This window comes from Bos taurus, chromosome 3 (assembly GCF_002263795.3).
Source record: "Bos taurus isolate L1 Dominette 01449 registration number 42190680 breed Hereford chromosome 3, ARS-UCD2.0, whole genome shotgun sequence".
NCBI classification, from domain to species: domain Eukaryota; kingdom Metazoa; phylum Chordata; class Mammalia; order Artiodactyla; family Bovidae; genus Bos; species Bos taurus.
In genome coordinates, this window is record NC_037330.1 from 75,158,982 (window position 1) to 75,177,297 (window position 18,316).

General features: G+C 35.8%; 1 protein-coding gene across 2 annotated transcripts in view; it reads right to left on the reverse strand.

Moving 5' to 3' along the window:
* Positions 1 to 18,316, reverse strand: part of LRRC7 (leucine rich repeat containing 7) — a 613,767-nt gene that overhangs the window by 128,073 nt on the left and 467,378 nt on the right. For both annotated transcript variants that reach the window (XM_059884769.1, NM_001192108.2), the window contains 2 exons: positions 4,504 to 4,633; positions 3,418 to 3,533 (listed from right to left, as the gene is read on the reverse strand). In XM_059884769.1, the coding sequence (XP_059740752.1) occupies positions 3,418 to 3,533; positions 4,504 to 4,633 (246 nt within the window). The remainder of the gene's footprint in view (positions 1 to 3,417; positions 3,534 to 4,503; positions 4,634 to 18,316) is intronic.

Here is an 18,316-nt window from a genome sequence, read left to right on the forward strand (position 1 = left end):
GACTCCTCACTTAAATTTCTTTCCCCAATCTAGTCTCAAAGCACTTTTACTTCATGGACATATCTCAGTTTGAAATTACAATATTTATTTTTGTAGTTTTTTTTTTTTAGGGTTACTGTTTAATATCTCTTTGAAACTCTAGACTCTATGAGGGCAAGAGCCATTTCCATCTTATTACTAAATGAATTTACAGCTCTGAATTTTATATTGATTCTTGAAAGTGTGTCCTTTTGTTCTTCCACCCTGTATACATCATTTAATAGATATTTAATAGATATTCAAAGAGGCAATCTTTAAAAATAGCATTTTAAGGTATGTGAAATTGTATTCAATCAAAATTATCCATTAAGCTTTGGCTTCAGCCTGTGGAGGGTCAAATCACCAATTGCCTACTTCAACATAAATAAGATATACCTGAATTGTGGATGATCAATATATTGTTATTACATGAATTACCATCGTAGCTAGTCAGCACAGTGAATAATGCAAACAAGGCACACCAGTGAATTTATTGTTACTTTCTGCATGTTCACTTTTGAATACAGACAAACATTTTAGATAGGACTTGGAATGAAAATTTCTGTTAAATCTTTAATATGTTGGAATTCTATCAACCAAATGATGAATAAATATATTTTGATAACAGAGATGGAAAATGTCACAATAATGAATAAGGATTTTGGAAGCAGTTAATTGTATCTCCAAAGGCACTATTAAATAACAAATACGAAAAGATATTGACAAGCCTATAAACATATAACAGAGTGTGCATTGGCTAGGAAACTTTAGGAAGGATATAATGACCTTGCTGAGCTAATAGGTACTTGTAAAACATAAGAATATAAAGAATAAGAGATCAAATTATATCATAATTATTTTTTTAATATAATATTATACTAGCATTTATAACATTAAACCAAACTGTTCATAAAAGCTATTTCTAATTTTGGTTATTTAGTTTAAGTTGGAAATTACAAAGTAAGATGCTATGAGAAGTTTTTACATCATGTGGAGATGAATTAAAAGTAAAATATCAATTCTGCCACATTAAAATTACACGAGGGGATAACTCTCCAGAATCATTTACAATATCCATGATAAATCACCAGGCAAATCATAAAAGTAGAATATGGAAAGAAACTGTCAGAGAAGATGTTACCCGTATTTTTTTTTCACCACCATCACTTTCACCACCATTGAGAGTGAGGCTTTATTTAGTATTGTAACTGTCCAGTAAATTGATCACAGGAGCAATCCTATAGTTGATAGTATAAATGAATCATTGTTTCTTAACTGTAATGACAAACTTCTGAAATTTATTGTATTGAGAATATAAAATTGGAGTAATCATGACTTTTAAATAACATGACTTTTAAAATAACTTTTAAATAATCATGACTTTTAAATATTTTAAATATTAAATAATATTTAATCTTTTATTCAAGCAGTTTATTCTCTGATAGTGATATTCAACTTTTACCTCAGCTTTGACTGAATATTGATTTTAATCTCAGGTTAAGATTCACTTATTGCACAACATTGTAAAGCAACTATACTCTCCAAAACTAAAAAAAAAATCACTGATTAATTCATCAATTTAAAAATATTAGTTTGGTTCTATATTATGTTCCAATCACTGTATTAGGAGATAGATTAGCTTGTATTTCTGACTTGATGAAGTACTTAAATTCCTAGTATTATGAGATTCTCAATGTCTTATTAATATCTTTTGTAATAGCTTTTAGCAATGTACTGTCCTATGGTAAGCACTCATATAGGCTATATTTGTTGGATAAATAATTGCATTAGTAGTCCTAACTATGGGTCACTTAAATATTTTATAAGCATATTTTCCATATTGTGTGAATTATTCATGTATAAAATTTGAGTGGACGAAGAATTCAGGAAAAACTTCCAGCTCATCATGAAAACTCTTCCTCCAGTTTGACAGTAATGGAACTTGGTTCCACTGGGGACTGTAACTGAACCCACTGGAACCCATCTTCCTATGATATCTCTATGACCGTATTTATAATATTGTTCACAAGAATATAATTAGAAAATTCTGAAAAATGTCTTACTGAAAGTTGAACACAATATTTAATGCATCTCCTTCACTGTCCTGTCAAAGAGTCAAAACAAGAAATGGGTTGATTTGAAATGAATTACTCTTGTTGCAGCAAGTTATGAAGCTTCTTGGTCACCTTGATTTTAAAAATAAAATTCCAAAGCTTTTAAAAAATGTTTAATTCTTTACATGAAAATATTATTGAGCTGCTGCTGCTAAGTCGCTTCAGTCGTGTCTGACTCTGTGCAACCCCATAGATGGCAGCCCACCAGGCTCCTCTGTTCCTGTGATTCTCCAGGCAAGAATACTGGAGTGGGTTGCCATTTCCTTCTCCAATGCATGCATGCATGCATGCTAAAAAGTTGCTTCAGTCGTGTCTGACTCTGTGTGACCCCATGGACAGCAGCCCACCAGGCTCCTCTGTCCACGGGATTCTCTAGGCAAGAATTCTGGAGTGGGTTGCCATTTCCTTTTCCAATTATTTAGCTACTAAGTGCATTATTATCTTTTTTTCCCCTCAGACAGACTAACAAATAACAACTCCCACACTTACTGAAACTTTAGAATCTAAACATTCTCCATGATTCTATAAAAGCTAATCTTTGATAGTTTTGTTGCAGTCTCAGCTTCTCATATTATCATTTGTCTGACTGAAACTTAATGAAAACACAGAGTTCAAGTAGTCTGTTCTATTCCATCACCACTTTATCTTTTTAGTAGTTATTTTTAGTCAATATTGATTTTTGTAGTTTCCTATTTGAGAACATTTGTGGTAGAGATAAAGATGAATTGCATTTTCACCTTTTCTTTCTGCCTGTTCATCAATTTAACACTTTAGTCATAAGAAGAGAACCTATTCTTTCTTTTCCATTCTGAACATGGCTAAATAACCATTTGGTTGTCCTTACTATAATGCACAAAACATGACTTTTTAGTATTAGGTTCTTGGCATTATTCTTACCAGTGTTTTGGTGGTGTGGACAGTATACAAATAGCTCAGTTAATTTACTGGAGACATAAATGTATATATGAAAACACATATGTGCGTACATACATACCTATGCACATATTTTTATTATCAAATTTTATAGATTTTTATTATAATTATTTTCTGTGTCTTCATAATATTATGCTTTCTGCATATGGGAGGGTTTTGGCATATAATTTTTGAAATATCAGTTTAAAAATAATTTAGCTTCTGCTATTTTCTAATTGAATATTTTCATATTTATATAAATATTTGCATCCCATATATTTCATAAGACATAGGAAAAATTTCCAAAATTATTAATAAAAAGGAATAATTTGATTTTAGAAAACAATGAGATTGTGAAATGTTTCAAAAATACCTGTTGTCACTCAGATTTAAGACTCTTAGTTTCTGCATCTGTCCAATCTCTTCAGGAAGAAATTCCAGCTTATTGGAGCGTAGAGACATGACTGTTACATTCTTACAGCTTCCAATCTATAGGTAACAAAAAAAGTAAAGGATCACAGTGTAAACTATTCTATATTAATATTTATAATTTATAAAGTGATCTGATTGATTTATAGATTTCCTTATCACTTCTAAGAATCAATATGTGCATTGTTTAATTTTTTATTGTATCTTTAAAATATGTTTAAAATATATTATATAATATATTCCTTTAGATATTAAGGCAATGTATAGATCATATTCTTATACATGTTACAAAGGAATCATTTTCCTTTAAATTTTATGATTAGAATATTTGTCAGCTTCATTGTTTTCATAAATCCCTTTTTTGTCTATCCAAGTAAGCGCTAATAATATTGTTTATAAAAGATCATATATACTCAAACATGAAGTCTTATTGACATTTCCTTTGCAAAATTAGTTTAACTTCACATTACAATGGTACTTTTGTTTTTATTTATAACTTTTGTCTCTAAGACAATGATATATGGATTACTGCTCCTGATTATGAAAGCATTTAATAGAAAATGTTAAATTTAAAATATACTTCACAGTTTTTTCTTGACATGAATAAATGAAAGTCCTGTTTGGAGATGAATGCTAATGAACCCTTTTGGTGTAACCTGAAGTTAAAATAATATTATGCAACAAGATACTTTAAAAAACTTATTTACATTAAAACTTTCACTTAGAAATGGAAATATAATTATCTCCAAATTTATTTAAAAACTGTTCATAAAAGCAAAATATATAAATTGTTTGCATGAATTTATTTTATTACAATTTTTGGCAAGCAATGTTTAAGTCAAATGCATTTCCTTGGTCAAATATAAGAACTTATCCCTTGTTATTTTAAAAAGAACGATTAACAAATATATAACTCCTATATGCATTCATAGCTCAACTCATGAAGCTACACTGCTAATGCACCTGTTAAAATTTATATCCAAAACAGAGTCATTAAAAATTAATTAATAGAAACAAATTTATTCCTCACTTCTCTGGGCAATTCTGGAAGGAAGTTCTCATCAACTGCTAATGTTCGAAGACTGTGAAGGTAGCCAATAGTAGAAGGTAGAGACTCCAGTTCATTACAGCTACAGTCAAATTCTTCTAATAAAGATAAACTGAAAATTTAAATACATTAGTTAGACATTCTAAAAGGTCAGATGGCAAAAAAATTTTGAAAAGCCCACATATTAAAATTCACCAACAAAAGTTATTTATGTAGTGACTGCTTAATATTATGTAAGTTAATTTATCAGTTCCACCAAATGGTTCAATATCTCTTAATAAGTGGTTCAATTTGGTAAAATAAATCTAGTTCATTTTTCTCCTTTCTTAATTCACTTGTTGTTTAATTGAGCCTGAGAATGACAAAAAGTTTTGTCTGCTTTTATACAACTTACATGTCTCTTATAGTCAGATGCTCATAATGTATATCCTTAGAATGAATGCATGTAAGTACATGGGCAGGTAAAAGGTATAGATGGCAGGTACAAGAAAGAGAAGAGAAGGGGGCAAAATCTTAACAACAAAACCACTGATTAGATGCAAAGTATTTTACTAAGCATTTTAGAGATAGAAGTAACTATTTTCCTTAAAGAAACTCTATCAGATATCTATTGTTTTAAACCTCTCTTACATATAAGGAAATAGAGGCATAAAGAGGCTAAGCAACTAGCCTGAGGCCCCACAAAAGTAGGAAAGCTAGTACCTAAATGCAGACAGCGTGACTCCACTGTATCTTCTTGCCTCTCCGCCTGTGCCTTTCAGTAGCAGATGCTACAGACAGGGCATATGTCAGCCTGCAGATGTGTATCAGTTACTTTACAAAGTATTTTAAAAAGTGGTAAACTCTGTATAATGACCCAGACTTTTGGTGTCTTTTGAAAAATAAGGATGATCTGCCAGTACTGGACCTTTATTCTCCCATGACAAGTAAAGAAAGCAGTGTAATGGCAGCTGCCTTCAAATAAGCACAGTTCTCCAATTTGCCAAGATCCCCACCACTCCAAACTTAGCCTACTTTACCCCCAATCTACACAAAGGAATCCCATGAATACACATTCAAGCTATCACAAAGGAACAAGACATTTCATTGCTTGGTTTGAGACAGTTGGGAAAGAAAGGGGGCCTGGCACAGAGTAAGCACTAGCTATATTTAAGTTTCCTTTGATGGTAATATTATTACACTGTTCCTACCATTCATATCATTGCTTTGCTGTAACAGGAAGGAACCCTCAAGGGTAATGATCTCACCACTGTAAAGGGAAGAATGAATTAGAAGTAGTTGGAATAAGGTTGTTGAATCCTCTTCCTTTTTCTTTATCTTGGAACTAGCTGGCTTGAAGGTAATTTATTCCCATCATTTAGTTAACAAGTGGACACAGAAATTAAGCATTTGAGTTTTAAGTTAGAATGGATTTGTGTCCCAGCTCTGTTGCTTATTAGATGTATGATCTTGGATATCAAAAAATAAAACAAGGATCAGAGCTCAAAAATCAAAGCTGATTTTATTTATTGCCAGGCAAGGGAACATTCCCTGCTTACACGCAGAAGAAATTCACTTAGTAGCACACTGGGAGGTGAGGTAGGGGGGAGGTCAGTGACAAAAGGGGGTGGCAACAGGGTGTCATGATGATCATGCTCATTAAAAATGAAAAATTTGCATTATGGAGAGGGTAGAATAAGTGCACAAGTCTGTGTACAATTGGGTAAATCAAGTCCTATTATTCATGGGAAGGGAAGAATCTAATTCAGTCAAGTCTAGCCTGACCCTGATCAGGGTAATTCATGATTCATAGTTCTTAACAGCTTCAACTGGTTAGAACCCAGAAGTGGGGAAGCACAGCATTCAGCTGTGAATAATAGCTTTGGTGTGCATGCTCAGTCCTGTCCAATGCATGCTCAGTCATGTCCAACTCTGTGTGACCCCATAGACTGTAGCCACCAGGCTCCTCTATCCATGGGGTTCTCCAGGCAAGAATACTGGAATGGATTGCCATTTCCTCCTTCAAGGGATCTTCCCAACCTGATACAGGGATCAAACACGGTCCTCCTGTGTCTCCTGCATTGGCAGTTGGTTTATTTACCACTGAGCCAACTGGTAAATGAATAATAACTCTAGAGTTCAGTTCAGTTCAGTTGCTCAGTCTTGTCTGACTGTTTGAGACCCCATGACGGTAGCAGGCCAGGCTTCCCTGTCTGTCACCAAATCTTGGAGCTTGCTCAAACTCATGTCAATCGAGTCGGTGATGCCATCCAACCATCTCATCCTCTTTTGTCCCCTTCTCCTCCTTCCTTCAATCTTTTCAGTCTTTTCTAATGAGTCAGCTCTTTGCATCAGGTGGCCAAAGTATAGGAGCTTCAGCTTCAGCATCAGTCCTACCAATGAATAGGACTGATTTCCTTTAGGATGGACTCGTTTATCTCCTTGCAATCCAAGGGACTCTCAAGAGTCTTCTCCAACACCACAGTGCAAAAGCATCAATTCTTCAGCACTCAACTTTCTTCATAATCCAAATCTCACATCCATACATGACTACTGGAAAAGCCATAGCTTTGACTAGACAGACCTTTGGCGGCAAGGTAATGTCTCTGCTTTCTAATATGCTGTCTAGGTTGGTCATAACTTTTCTTCCAAGGAGCATGTGTCTTTTAATTTTATGGCTGCAGGCACCATCTGTAGTGATTTTGGAGCCCCCAAAATAAAGTCTATCAATGTTTCCATTGTTTCCCCACCTATTTGCCATGAAGTGATGGGATGAGCAGATGCCATGATCTTAGTTTTCTGAATGCTGAGCTTTAAGCCAACTTTTCCACTCTCCTCTTTCACTTTCATCAAGAGGATCTTTAGTTCTTCTTTGCTTTCTGCCATAAGGGTGGTGTCATCTGCATATCTGAGGTTAGTGATATCTCTCCCAGCATTTGGTAATTCAGCTTGTGCTTCATCCAGCCTGGAATTTCACATGATGTATTCTGCATACTAGTTAAATAAGCAAGGTGACAATATAGAGCCTTTCTACTGCTACTGCTGCTAAGTCACTTCAGTCGTGTCCAAATCTGTGCGACCCCATAGATGGCAGCCCACCAGGCTCCCCCGTCCCTGAGATTCTCCAGGCAAGAACACTGGAATGGGTTGCCATTTCCTTCTCCAATGCATGAAAGTAAAAAGTGAAAGTGAAGTTGCTCAGTCATGTCCGACTCTTAGCGACCCCATGGACTTCAGCCTACCAGGCTCTTCCACCCATGGGATTTTTCCAGGCAAGAGTACTGGAGTGGGGTGCCATTGTCTTCTCCGATAGAGCTTTGGGGTACTCTTTTTCCAATTTGGAATCACATGTTGTTCCATGTCCAGTTCTGACTGTTGCTTCTCGATATGCATATAGATTTCTCAGGAGGCAGATAAGGTGGTGGTTCATGTACTGTTGAAGCCGGCTTGGAGAATTTGAGTATTACTTTAAATTTTGTAGCATTACTTAAATTGAAGAAAGTAGGGAAAACCACTAGACCATTCAGGTATGACCTAAATCAAATCCCTTATGATTATACAGTGAAAGTGACAAATAGATTCAAGGGATTAGATTTGATAAACAGAGTGCCTGAAGAACAATGGACGGAGGTGTGTGACATTGTACAGGAGGCAGTGATCAAGACCATCCTCAAGAAAAAAAAAATGCATAAAGGAAAAATGGTTGTCTGAGGAGGCCTTACAAATAGCTGAGAAAAGAAGAGAAGTGAAAGGCAAAGGAGAAAAGGGAAGATATACCCATCTGAGTACAGAGTTCCAGAGAGTAGCAAGGAGAGATAAGAAAGCCTTCCTCAGTGATCAATGCAAAGAAATAGAGGAAAACAATAGACTGGGAAAGATTAGAGATCTCTTGGATAAAATCAGAAATACCAAGGGTACATTTCATGCAAATATGGGCACAATGAAGGACAACAATGGTATGGACCTAACAGAAGTAGAAGATATTAAGAAGAGGTGTCAAGAATACACAGAAGAACTATACAGAAAGGATCTTCATGACCCAGATAACCATTATGGTGTGATCACTCACCTAGAGCCAAGAATCTTGGAATGTGAAGTCAAGTGGGCCTTAGGAAGTGTCACTATGAACAAAGCTAGTGGAGGTGATGGAATTCCAGTTGAGCTATTTCAAATCCTAAAAGATGATGCTGTGAAAGTGCTGCACTCAACATGCCAGCAAATTTGGAAAACTCAGCAGTGGCCACAGGACTAGAAAAGTTGTTTTCATTCCAATCCCAAAGAAAGGCAATGCCAAAGAATGTTCAAGCTACTGCACACTTGCACTCATCTCACACACCAGCAACGTAATGTTCAGGATTTGTTAAATGCTCAGGATTTGTTAAATAGCATTAGTCTTCCATTAACATGGCTCAAATTCCAATTACCTTGGGATATCAGTTGTGAAAGTGTTAGTCACTCAGTTGTGTGTGACTCTTTGCAACTCCATGGAGTTTAGCTCATGGACTGTAGCCCATGAACTATAGCCTTCCAGGCATGGAATTTTCCAGGCAAGAATACTAGAGTGGGTAGCCATTCCCTTATCCAGAGATCTTTCTGAACCAGGGATTAAACTTGGTTCTTCTGCATTGCAGGCAGATTCTTTACTGTCTGAGACACTAGGGAAGGTCTATATTAACTGTGAATAACTACATGAAGTAAAAGCTTTCCTGCTAACTCTTCAGCCCACAGATCACAATGTAAATAACAGACGCACATCATGATCAGTGATGAGTCTCATTACTCTTTTCAGTCTGTCATTGATCAGCCTCTGTGCATCTGCTCTTCAGTTCACATATGGACAGTAAATCCTGTAGTTGTGTTGCCTTCTTGTCAATCAGCTGTGAAGAGATACTATTGGCACCAAAATTTAACATTTAAAGCACTACTCCTGTTGGGTAATGCTCTTGGTCATCCTAAGTTTCTTGGGGATTTAAATGAAAATACGAAAATTTGCTTTCTATCACCAAGAACAACTTCATTAATTCAACTGGTAGACCAAGTAGCTATTTCAATTTTGAAAGCCTATTATTTTACACACATTTTGGAATAAGTTTGATGCTACAATTAGAGATCGGACAGTTTCTTTGGCTGAATTTTAGAAGAAATATGACATAAAACATTCAATTGAAAATATGCATGCATCATGGGAGGAAGTAATAGCAAGTAATATGGATGCAGTATAGCAGAAACTTTCAGCACAATGTGCAAATAACACTTAGGATTTGAACTGAACATATGTGGGATTATAGAAGAAACAGCTGACTATGGGAATGCTTGCCACTATTCAAGAGCCTTTAGATCTGCTGCCAGAGGAGCTTAGTGAAGGAAAACTTGTTGACATCAAGGAGGAAAGTCATTGTAATGAAAAGGATGATGTCCCAGAGGAAGTGACTCTGGCAATAAACTTTACATTAAAGAAACTCTTAGAGATATTTCATGGTGTTGAAAGCATGAAGGATAGAAGTTTGGAAGCTGCTCCAAGCTTAAAAGAGGATGACATTTCACTGATGCATAGAAAGGATGTCCACTCTGAATTATGACTCACATGATGAAAACAAGGCAAGTACTGTTCAAAGTAATTTTGATAGTTTTTTTTTTTTCACAAAAAACCCACTTTAATTCTTAATGCTCCTAATGTTTACAATGATGATACATTAAATACATGTTGGTTTTATTATTTTTCCATTTTTCCAATATATTGATAACCAACAGTAACAGTATTTGATGTTTTGAAAGGGTTTAAAGATCCTTCATGAAAACCATCATAATTTTCCTCATTGATTAAAAAGATTATTTTGTACAGTTTCAGTGTGCATGGTTGTTTTCATAGTCCCCACGACAATGTAAAGTGAGCACTTCCTGAAATAAAAAGATAACATTTTTACTGGATCATGGGCTATGTTGAATTAATAATTTATACCCTGAAATTATTTTACACCTTTGTGTTACAAAGAAAACTTAGGTGCAAAACACACATCCTTCAATTATCTCTGAAATTCAAAGGATTCAAACTCAAAATATGACATTCCAACTGACTTTACTGATGGCTGTCCTGCTATAAATCACCTAAAGTATTTTATTACAGGATCCTGAGTACAGTTGTACCATATTACTCACATGATCACTGGTGTCCAAAGGATAGACAAAAATAAGTGAAATAAGTCTGACAGAGAAAGACAAAGATTGTATGATTGCACTTGTATGTGAAATTTAAAAATAAGCATAAAAGTGAAAAAATAACCAAGCTCATAGACACAGTGAGCAAATTGGTGTTTACCAGAGGTGGGGTTAGGCAAGTATGAAAAATGGGTGAAAGTGATCAAAAGGAACCAACTTTGAGTTATAAAATAAATAAGTCAGGACGAGCTAATATAGCACTGTGCTGTTGTTTAGTTGCTAAGTCATGTCTCTTTTGTGTCCCCATGGACTGTAACCTGCTAGGCTCCTCTGTCCATGGGATTCTCCAGGCAAGAATACTGGAGTGGGTTCCCATCTTCTCCTCTGAGGGATCTTCCGGACCCAGGGATTGAACCTGCGTCTCCTATGGCTCCTGCATTGCAGGCAGATTCTTTACTGTTGAGCCACCAGGGATTTGTAACTATATATGGTGACAGATGTTAGCTAGACTTATTGTAGTAACCATTTTGCAGTATATACAAATTTCACATCATCCTGTAGCACACCAAAACTGCATTGTTTGTGCATAAAAAGACAAAAACCTATCTTTTTAAAGAAGTTTTTTCTATTGTCTATAATAGTGCACATTGAAAGTAAAATCAAGCTACAAAGAAGTGTAGAATACTTTAAAAAAGTGCTTTCCAGGGAATTCCCTGGTGGTCCAGTGCTTAGGACTCCATGTTTTCACTTCAAGGGTATGGGTTCAACCCCTGATTGGGGAACCAAGATCCCACAAACAGCATGACCGAAAAACCCAAACAAACAAAATACAAAGCAGTACTTCCCAATCTTTTGCGTGCATATGGATCCCCAGGCGAACTTGTTAAAATGCAGATTCAGATGTAATGATTTGGAATGGGGCCTAGATTCTGTGTTTGTAACAAGCTCCTGGATAATATAGAAGTTGCTGGTCCTGGGACCACACATTTTTAAAGTCCTTTGCTAATATTTCAAGGATAACATGAAACACACACACACAAAATATGTCAATTACAGCTAAAATTCATGTATACATATTGCAGTAGTTGTGTTGGTAAAATTTGCCTTTGACCACATGTCAGTCCTAGTGACACTATTGGAGGCAGTAATGCTTGATGTTAAACACAATACTGACTTAGTGTTCTAAAACTGTTCTCTAAATCTAAAACTACATTGTTCTCTAGTTCAGTTTCCATGAATTAGTGTTGGATGAGAAGATATTGCCCTTCTCAGGGTATCATTTGAGGTTATTATTAACCCTCAGTTACTGAGCTAATGAGGAAGCGGAATTATGACTGTATTACATAGCTAATGTATAATTTCACTTTAACTTCATGTATGACCATTAGAAACCATCAGATGCCATTAAATCTTCTATTATGTAGGTGGTAATAAACATAAAAGTAAATGACTTTGGGCTTCACTTTCTTAGTTCACTTTTAAAACAATAGAAGTAACGGGGATGTGAAAAATGTTGAGACAGGCTTGCATAGTCGTTTAATAGTTGAGTGCACTTCATCTACTTATTAATCCCTGTGTTCTCATCTATAAAATTGGTTTATAATGCCTGCTGTATGGAGTATCAGGGACGATTCAAGGTATGCTACCTTGCTAGCATGGGGATGCCAAGGTGGTGCTAGTGGTAAAGAACTTGCCTGCCAATGCAGGAGACATAAGAGACTTGGCTCAATCCCTGGGTTGGAAAGATACCCTGGAGGAGGGCACGACAACCCACTCTAGTATGAATCCCATAGACAGAGGAGCCTGGCAGGCTACAGTCCATAGAGTTGCAAATAGTCAGACATGACTGAAGTGACTCAGCATGCATGCACCTTGCTACCATACTGATTTTGGACTTCTCAGCTTTCAGAATTTAGAGTAATAAATGTCTGCTGTTTTAGCCACTCATGTATGGTTATTTTGTTATGGCAGTCTGAGCAGAATAATGCATTATTCCATTATTATATTATTATTATATATAATATATATATATAATGACAATGCATTATTATATTTTGTACATAAGTGTTAACATTTTCTTTTTAAGAACTGGATGTTTCACTAATGTTATATTACGAATCCTCACACAGATAAACATAAGCAAGGATCAGTAAAGAAATGTCTTTTTGCTTATTATTGTTGATGACTATTATGATTTGTTGAAGGCTATCTAACATTAAGTCTGACAATAACCTCTAAGATGTATTATTACTTCGCTTTTACAGATGAGAAAACTGCAGCCCTGAGATGTGATTTGACATGCCCAAGTTCAATTAGTTAATGAATGGAGAAGCCAGTCTAGTTCCAAGATTTGCAAATATTTCCCCATGAAGGGATTAAACATATCCAAGACATGTTATCAACCATTAAGGAGTGCATATTCTAGTTGGGAAGGCATATTATATTGGAAAATTATATTTGATATTATAATATCAAATTATAAATTTGATATTATAATTGAAAAGTTAAATGATGATACAAAAGATAAATAAGAGACCAACATAAGAAATGGGAAAATATTACATTAGTGTTCTCTAACTTTTGTAAAGAGTTCCCTAAACTTATTTGTCCATGAAGCTTATTTTTATGTCATACCTATTAAAATCTCAAGTAATGACTATTTGGAGGAATTAAGTTTAGAAAATACTGGTTCATTTAGTAGGTATACTGAGCTTTGAATTTAGAGGAAGCTGCAGTGGTCTGGGTGGGCAGAAGGAGAAGAATGAAGTAGCAAAACAAGTAAACATATTTTTTGAATCCAAATACCCCCAATTTGATTTGTCAGTAACTCTTTACCTTATTAGATTTTATTTTTAAGAAGCATTTATTTAACATGTGAGTACTTCCCATTTAATTCTCACAACATTCTCATGAGGTAGGCATTATTATGATTTCCATTTTACTGAGGAGGAATCTAAGGCTATAAACCCAATAATACATTGAAAAGCCAGATTTTGGACCCAAAAGGTCTGGCTCCAGAGCCAAAGCAGCCAACCATTATGCAAGCTTGTTTAAGGGAGCTTTGTTTTAAACCAGCATCACAATGGATAGCTGTTTAAGAAGCTGAATCTACATATTGGTTCTTAAACTTTAGCATGCATCAGAAACCCTGGAACATCTTGTTAACACACAGATTGCTGGTCTGATGATCAGAGTTTCTGATTCAATAGATCTGAGATTGAGAATTTGCACTCCTAACAAGTTCCCTGGGTTTCCCTGGTGGCTCAGCTTGTAAAGAATCTGCCTGCAATGCAGTAGACCTGGGTTTGATCCCTGGGGTGGGAAGATCCCCTGGAGAAGGGAAAGGCTACCCACTCCAGTATTCTGGGCTGGAGAATTGCATGGACTACAGTCCATGGTGTCACAAAGAGTTGGACACGACTGAGCATGTCCAACCCATTATACAAGTTAGAGAACACGAATGTGATATTTTTCCATTTCTTATGTTAGTTTCTTATTTATCTTTTGTATCATCATTTAACTTTTCAATTATAATATCAAATTTATAATTTGATATTAAATTAACTTGATGTTATATTACAATTATAAAATTATAATTAATTTGTTATTATATATAATTATATATAATATATAAAAATAATATAATATATATTATATATAATATAATATAATATCAAATTAATTTGATATTATATTATAATTTGATACAATATAAAATATTATAAAATTATATAATTTTATACAATTATAAAATTTGATATTATATAATTTAATATAATATATTATAATTTGATACAATATAAATATTATAAAATTATATAATTTTATATAATTATAGTTATAATTAATTTGACATTATAAATATATTATATATATCAAATTAATATTATATTATAATTTGATATCAAATTAATTTGATATTATAATATCAAAACCTATCTGAATGCAGAGTTCCAAAGAATAGCAAGAAGAGATAAGAAAGCCTTCCTCAGTGATCAATGCAAAGAAATAGAGGAAAACAACAGAGTGGGAAAGACTAGAGATCTCTTCAAGAAAATTAGAGATACCAAGGGAACATTTCATGCGAAGATGGGCTCAATAAAGGACAGAAATGGTATGGACCTAACAGAAGCATACATTTGAATCAGTTCTAATGAGGTGGATGAAACTGGAGCCTATTATACAGAGTGAAGTAAGCCAGAAGGAAAAACATAAATACAGTATACTAACGCATATATATGGAATTTAGAAAGATGGTAACAATAACCCAGTGTACGAGACAGCAAAAGAGACACTGATGTATAGAACAGTCTTATGGACTCTGTGGGAGAGGGAGAGGGTGGGAAGATTTGGGAGAATGACATTGAAACATGTAAAATATCATGTAAGAAACGAGTTGCCAGTCCAGGTTCGATACACTTTTTTTTAAAGTTAAAAAAATTAGACAAAAAAAAAAAAAAAGAAGAGGTGGCAAGAATACACAGAAGAACTGTACAAAAAAGATCTTCATGACCCAGATAATCACGATAGTGTGATCACTCACCTAGAGTCAGACATCCTGGAATTCGAAGTCAAGTGGGCCTTTGAAAGCATCACTACGAACAAAGCTAGTGGAGGTGATGGAATTCCAGTTGAGCTATTTCAAATCCTGAAAGATGATGCTGTGAAAGTGCTGCACTCAATATGCCAGCAAATTTGGAAAACTTGGCAGTGGCCACAGGACTGGAAAGGGCAGTTTTCATTCCAATCCCAAAGAAAGGCAATGCCAAAGAATGCTCAGTTGCACTCATCTCACATGCTAGTAAAGTAATGCTCAAAATTCTCCAAGCCAGGCTTCAGCAATACGTGAACCGTGAACTTCCTGATGTTCAAGCTGGTTTTAGAAAAGGCAGAGGAACCAGAGATCAAATTGCCAACATCTGCTGGATCATTGAAAAAGCAAGAGAGTTCCAGAAAGGCATCTACTTCTGCTTTGTTAACTATGCCAAAGCCTTTGACTGTGTGGATCACAATAAACTGTGGAAAATTCTGAAAGAGATGGGAATACCAGACCACCTGATCTGCCTCTTGAGAAATTTGTATGCAGGTCAGGAAGCAACAGTTAGAACTGGACATGGAACAACAGACTGGTTCCAAATAGGAAAAGGAGTACGTCAAGGCTGTATATTGTCACCCTGCTTATTTAACTTCTATGCAGAGTACATCATGAGAAACGCCGGACTGGAAGAAGCCCAAGCTGGAATCAAGATTGCCAGAAAATATCAATAACCTCAGATATGCAGATGACATCACCCTTATGGCAAAAAGTGAAGAGGAACTAAAAAGCCTTTTGATGAAAGTGAAAGTGGAGAGTGAAAAAGTCGGCTTAAAGCTCAACACTCAGGAAACAAAGATCATGGCATCTGGTCCCATCACTTTATGGGAAAGAGATGGGGAAACAGTGGAAACAGTGTCAGACTTTATTTTTCTGGGCTCCAAAATCACTGCAGATGGTGACTGCAGCCATGAAATTAAAAGACGCTTACTCCTTGGAAGGAAAGTTATGACCAACCTAGATAGCATATTCAAAAGCAGAGACATTACTTTGCCAACAAAGAGGTCCATCTAGTCAAGGCTATGGTTTTTCCAGTGGTCATGTATGGATGTGAGAGTTGGACTGTGAAGAAAGCTGAGTGCCGAAGAATTGATGCTTTTGAACTGTGGTGTTGGAGAAGACTCCTGAGAGTCCCTTGGACTGCAAGGAGATCCAACCAGTCCATTCTGAAGGAGATCAGCCCTGGGATTTCTTTGGAAGGAATGATGTTAAAGCTGAAACTCCAGTACTTTGGCCACCTCATGCGAAGAGTTGACTCATTGGAAAAGATTCTGATGCTGGGAGGGATTGGGGGCAGGAGGAGAAGGGGACGACAGAGGATGAGATGGCTGGATGGCATCACTGACTCCATGGACATGAGTCTCAGTGAACTCCGGGAGTTGGTGATGGACAGGGAGGTCTGGTGTGCTGCGATTTACGGGGTCGCAAAGAATCGAACACAACTGAACTGAACAAGTTCCCCGTTGGAGTTGATGATGTTGGTCAGGGGACCACATATTGAGAATCAGCAGTCTACACCAGACTATGGAAAGAATTGAATACTAATGTGAAGGAATTTGGGTTTTATCAAATGAAGTGTGTGTGTGTGTGTGTGTATGCTCTCTAAGTTTAACTCTCTAAGTTTTTAACTGGAATAACTTTACATCTTAAGAAGTACACTGGGGATTCAATAAAGGGAAATCTCCTGTTTACTCTATTGCCCAGCCCCCAAGTTCTCCTCCCAAAGTCACGTACATTTCTAGTTCTTTGTGTATCTTTCTATGATTAGAGAATAGAGGTAAGCACAGTTTTTAGCATCCAGGTACATAGAATGCTTATTTTTTTGTCATTATAGCAGTCTAGTAAGTGGACTACTGGAATTTACCATCTAGGGTATTAATGTTATATAAACTAAACATCTAGATCAAAGAATTAGAATTTTAGACATAGGTGGAAACTACAAATGAAGATACTAAGCCACTGAGAATTTAAACACTTGTCCAAGTTCACATAGTTAAGTGGCATAGCGAGGGATCACACCCATGCTGCTGGACTCTAAACCCAGTGCTCCTTGCATTATTCCTCAGCAGTCAGAGGCCCATAGGAAAGAAGTGATTTATCCAGCTTTGCATAGTTATCAAATTTTCTGATTCCAGTCTTTCTCTTTGACCATATGCTATGATGGAATGACTTTTTAAAATATCCATTCAAATTTTTGAGCTTTCATTTTTTTTCTCCAAAACTACGAAGCTAACAGAGAGAAGGCTTAGTATAGTTTCTCTTCCTGTGGAAGATCCTTTGCCCTTAGAGCACTGGAGCTCTTAAATGACCAAATATTGCAAAATATGTGACTCAACTATCTCATATATTAAGAAGCATCATAGGTCAATTAACAGTTTAGCTTTGAGATCTGATAACTTCTCTCAGCCTTTGTTTCTGCATCTGTTAATCGGGAGAAAATGATACACGTTGAATAGTGTTGATGGGGTCTTTAAATAAGAATACATGTAAAGCACCAAACATGGTAGCTGGCACAATGTGAACACAAGCAAAAAGTTGTTTATTACTATTTTCATTGCACACTCAGTTCTTAGAATGGCTGGAACTTCTAGGCACAACTTAAGATTTGACAACAAAAATAACCAATTTTACAAGTCATTTGGCACAAAAGTCATGGAATCTATTTCAGCTGTGAAAGACAGCTGAATTCTTTCAGCAATTTTTACAGTTGGACTATTAAAAACTACCAAAGATAAGTTTAATCTATGAAACATGCTATATGCAGAATGAGAATATTTTTGCTCACTGCAGCTGATCTTAACATTTTGGTGAGCAGAGTTCTAGATAGAATGTCTCATAATAAAATAAGACTCTGAAACCCTGAAATTGAAACTCTAACCCTTTGGCCACCTGATGCAAAGGGGTGATGGCCACCTGAGGCTGACTCATTGGAAAAGACCCTGATGCTGGGAAAGATTGAAGGCAGGAGGAGAAGGGGATGACAGAAGATGAGATGATTGGATGGCCTCACTGCCTCAATGGACATGAGTTTGAGCAAACTCCTGGAGATAGTGAAGGACAGGGAAG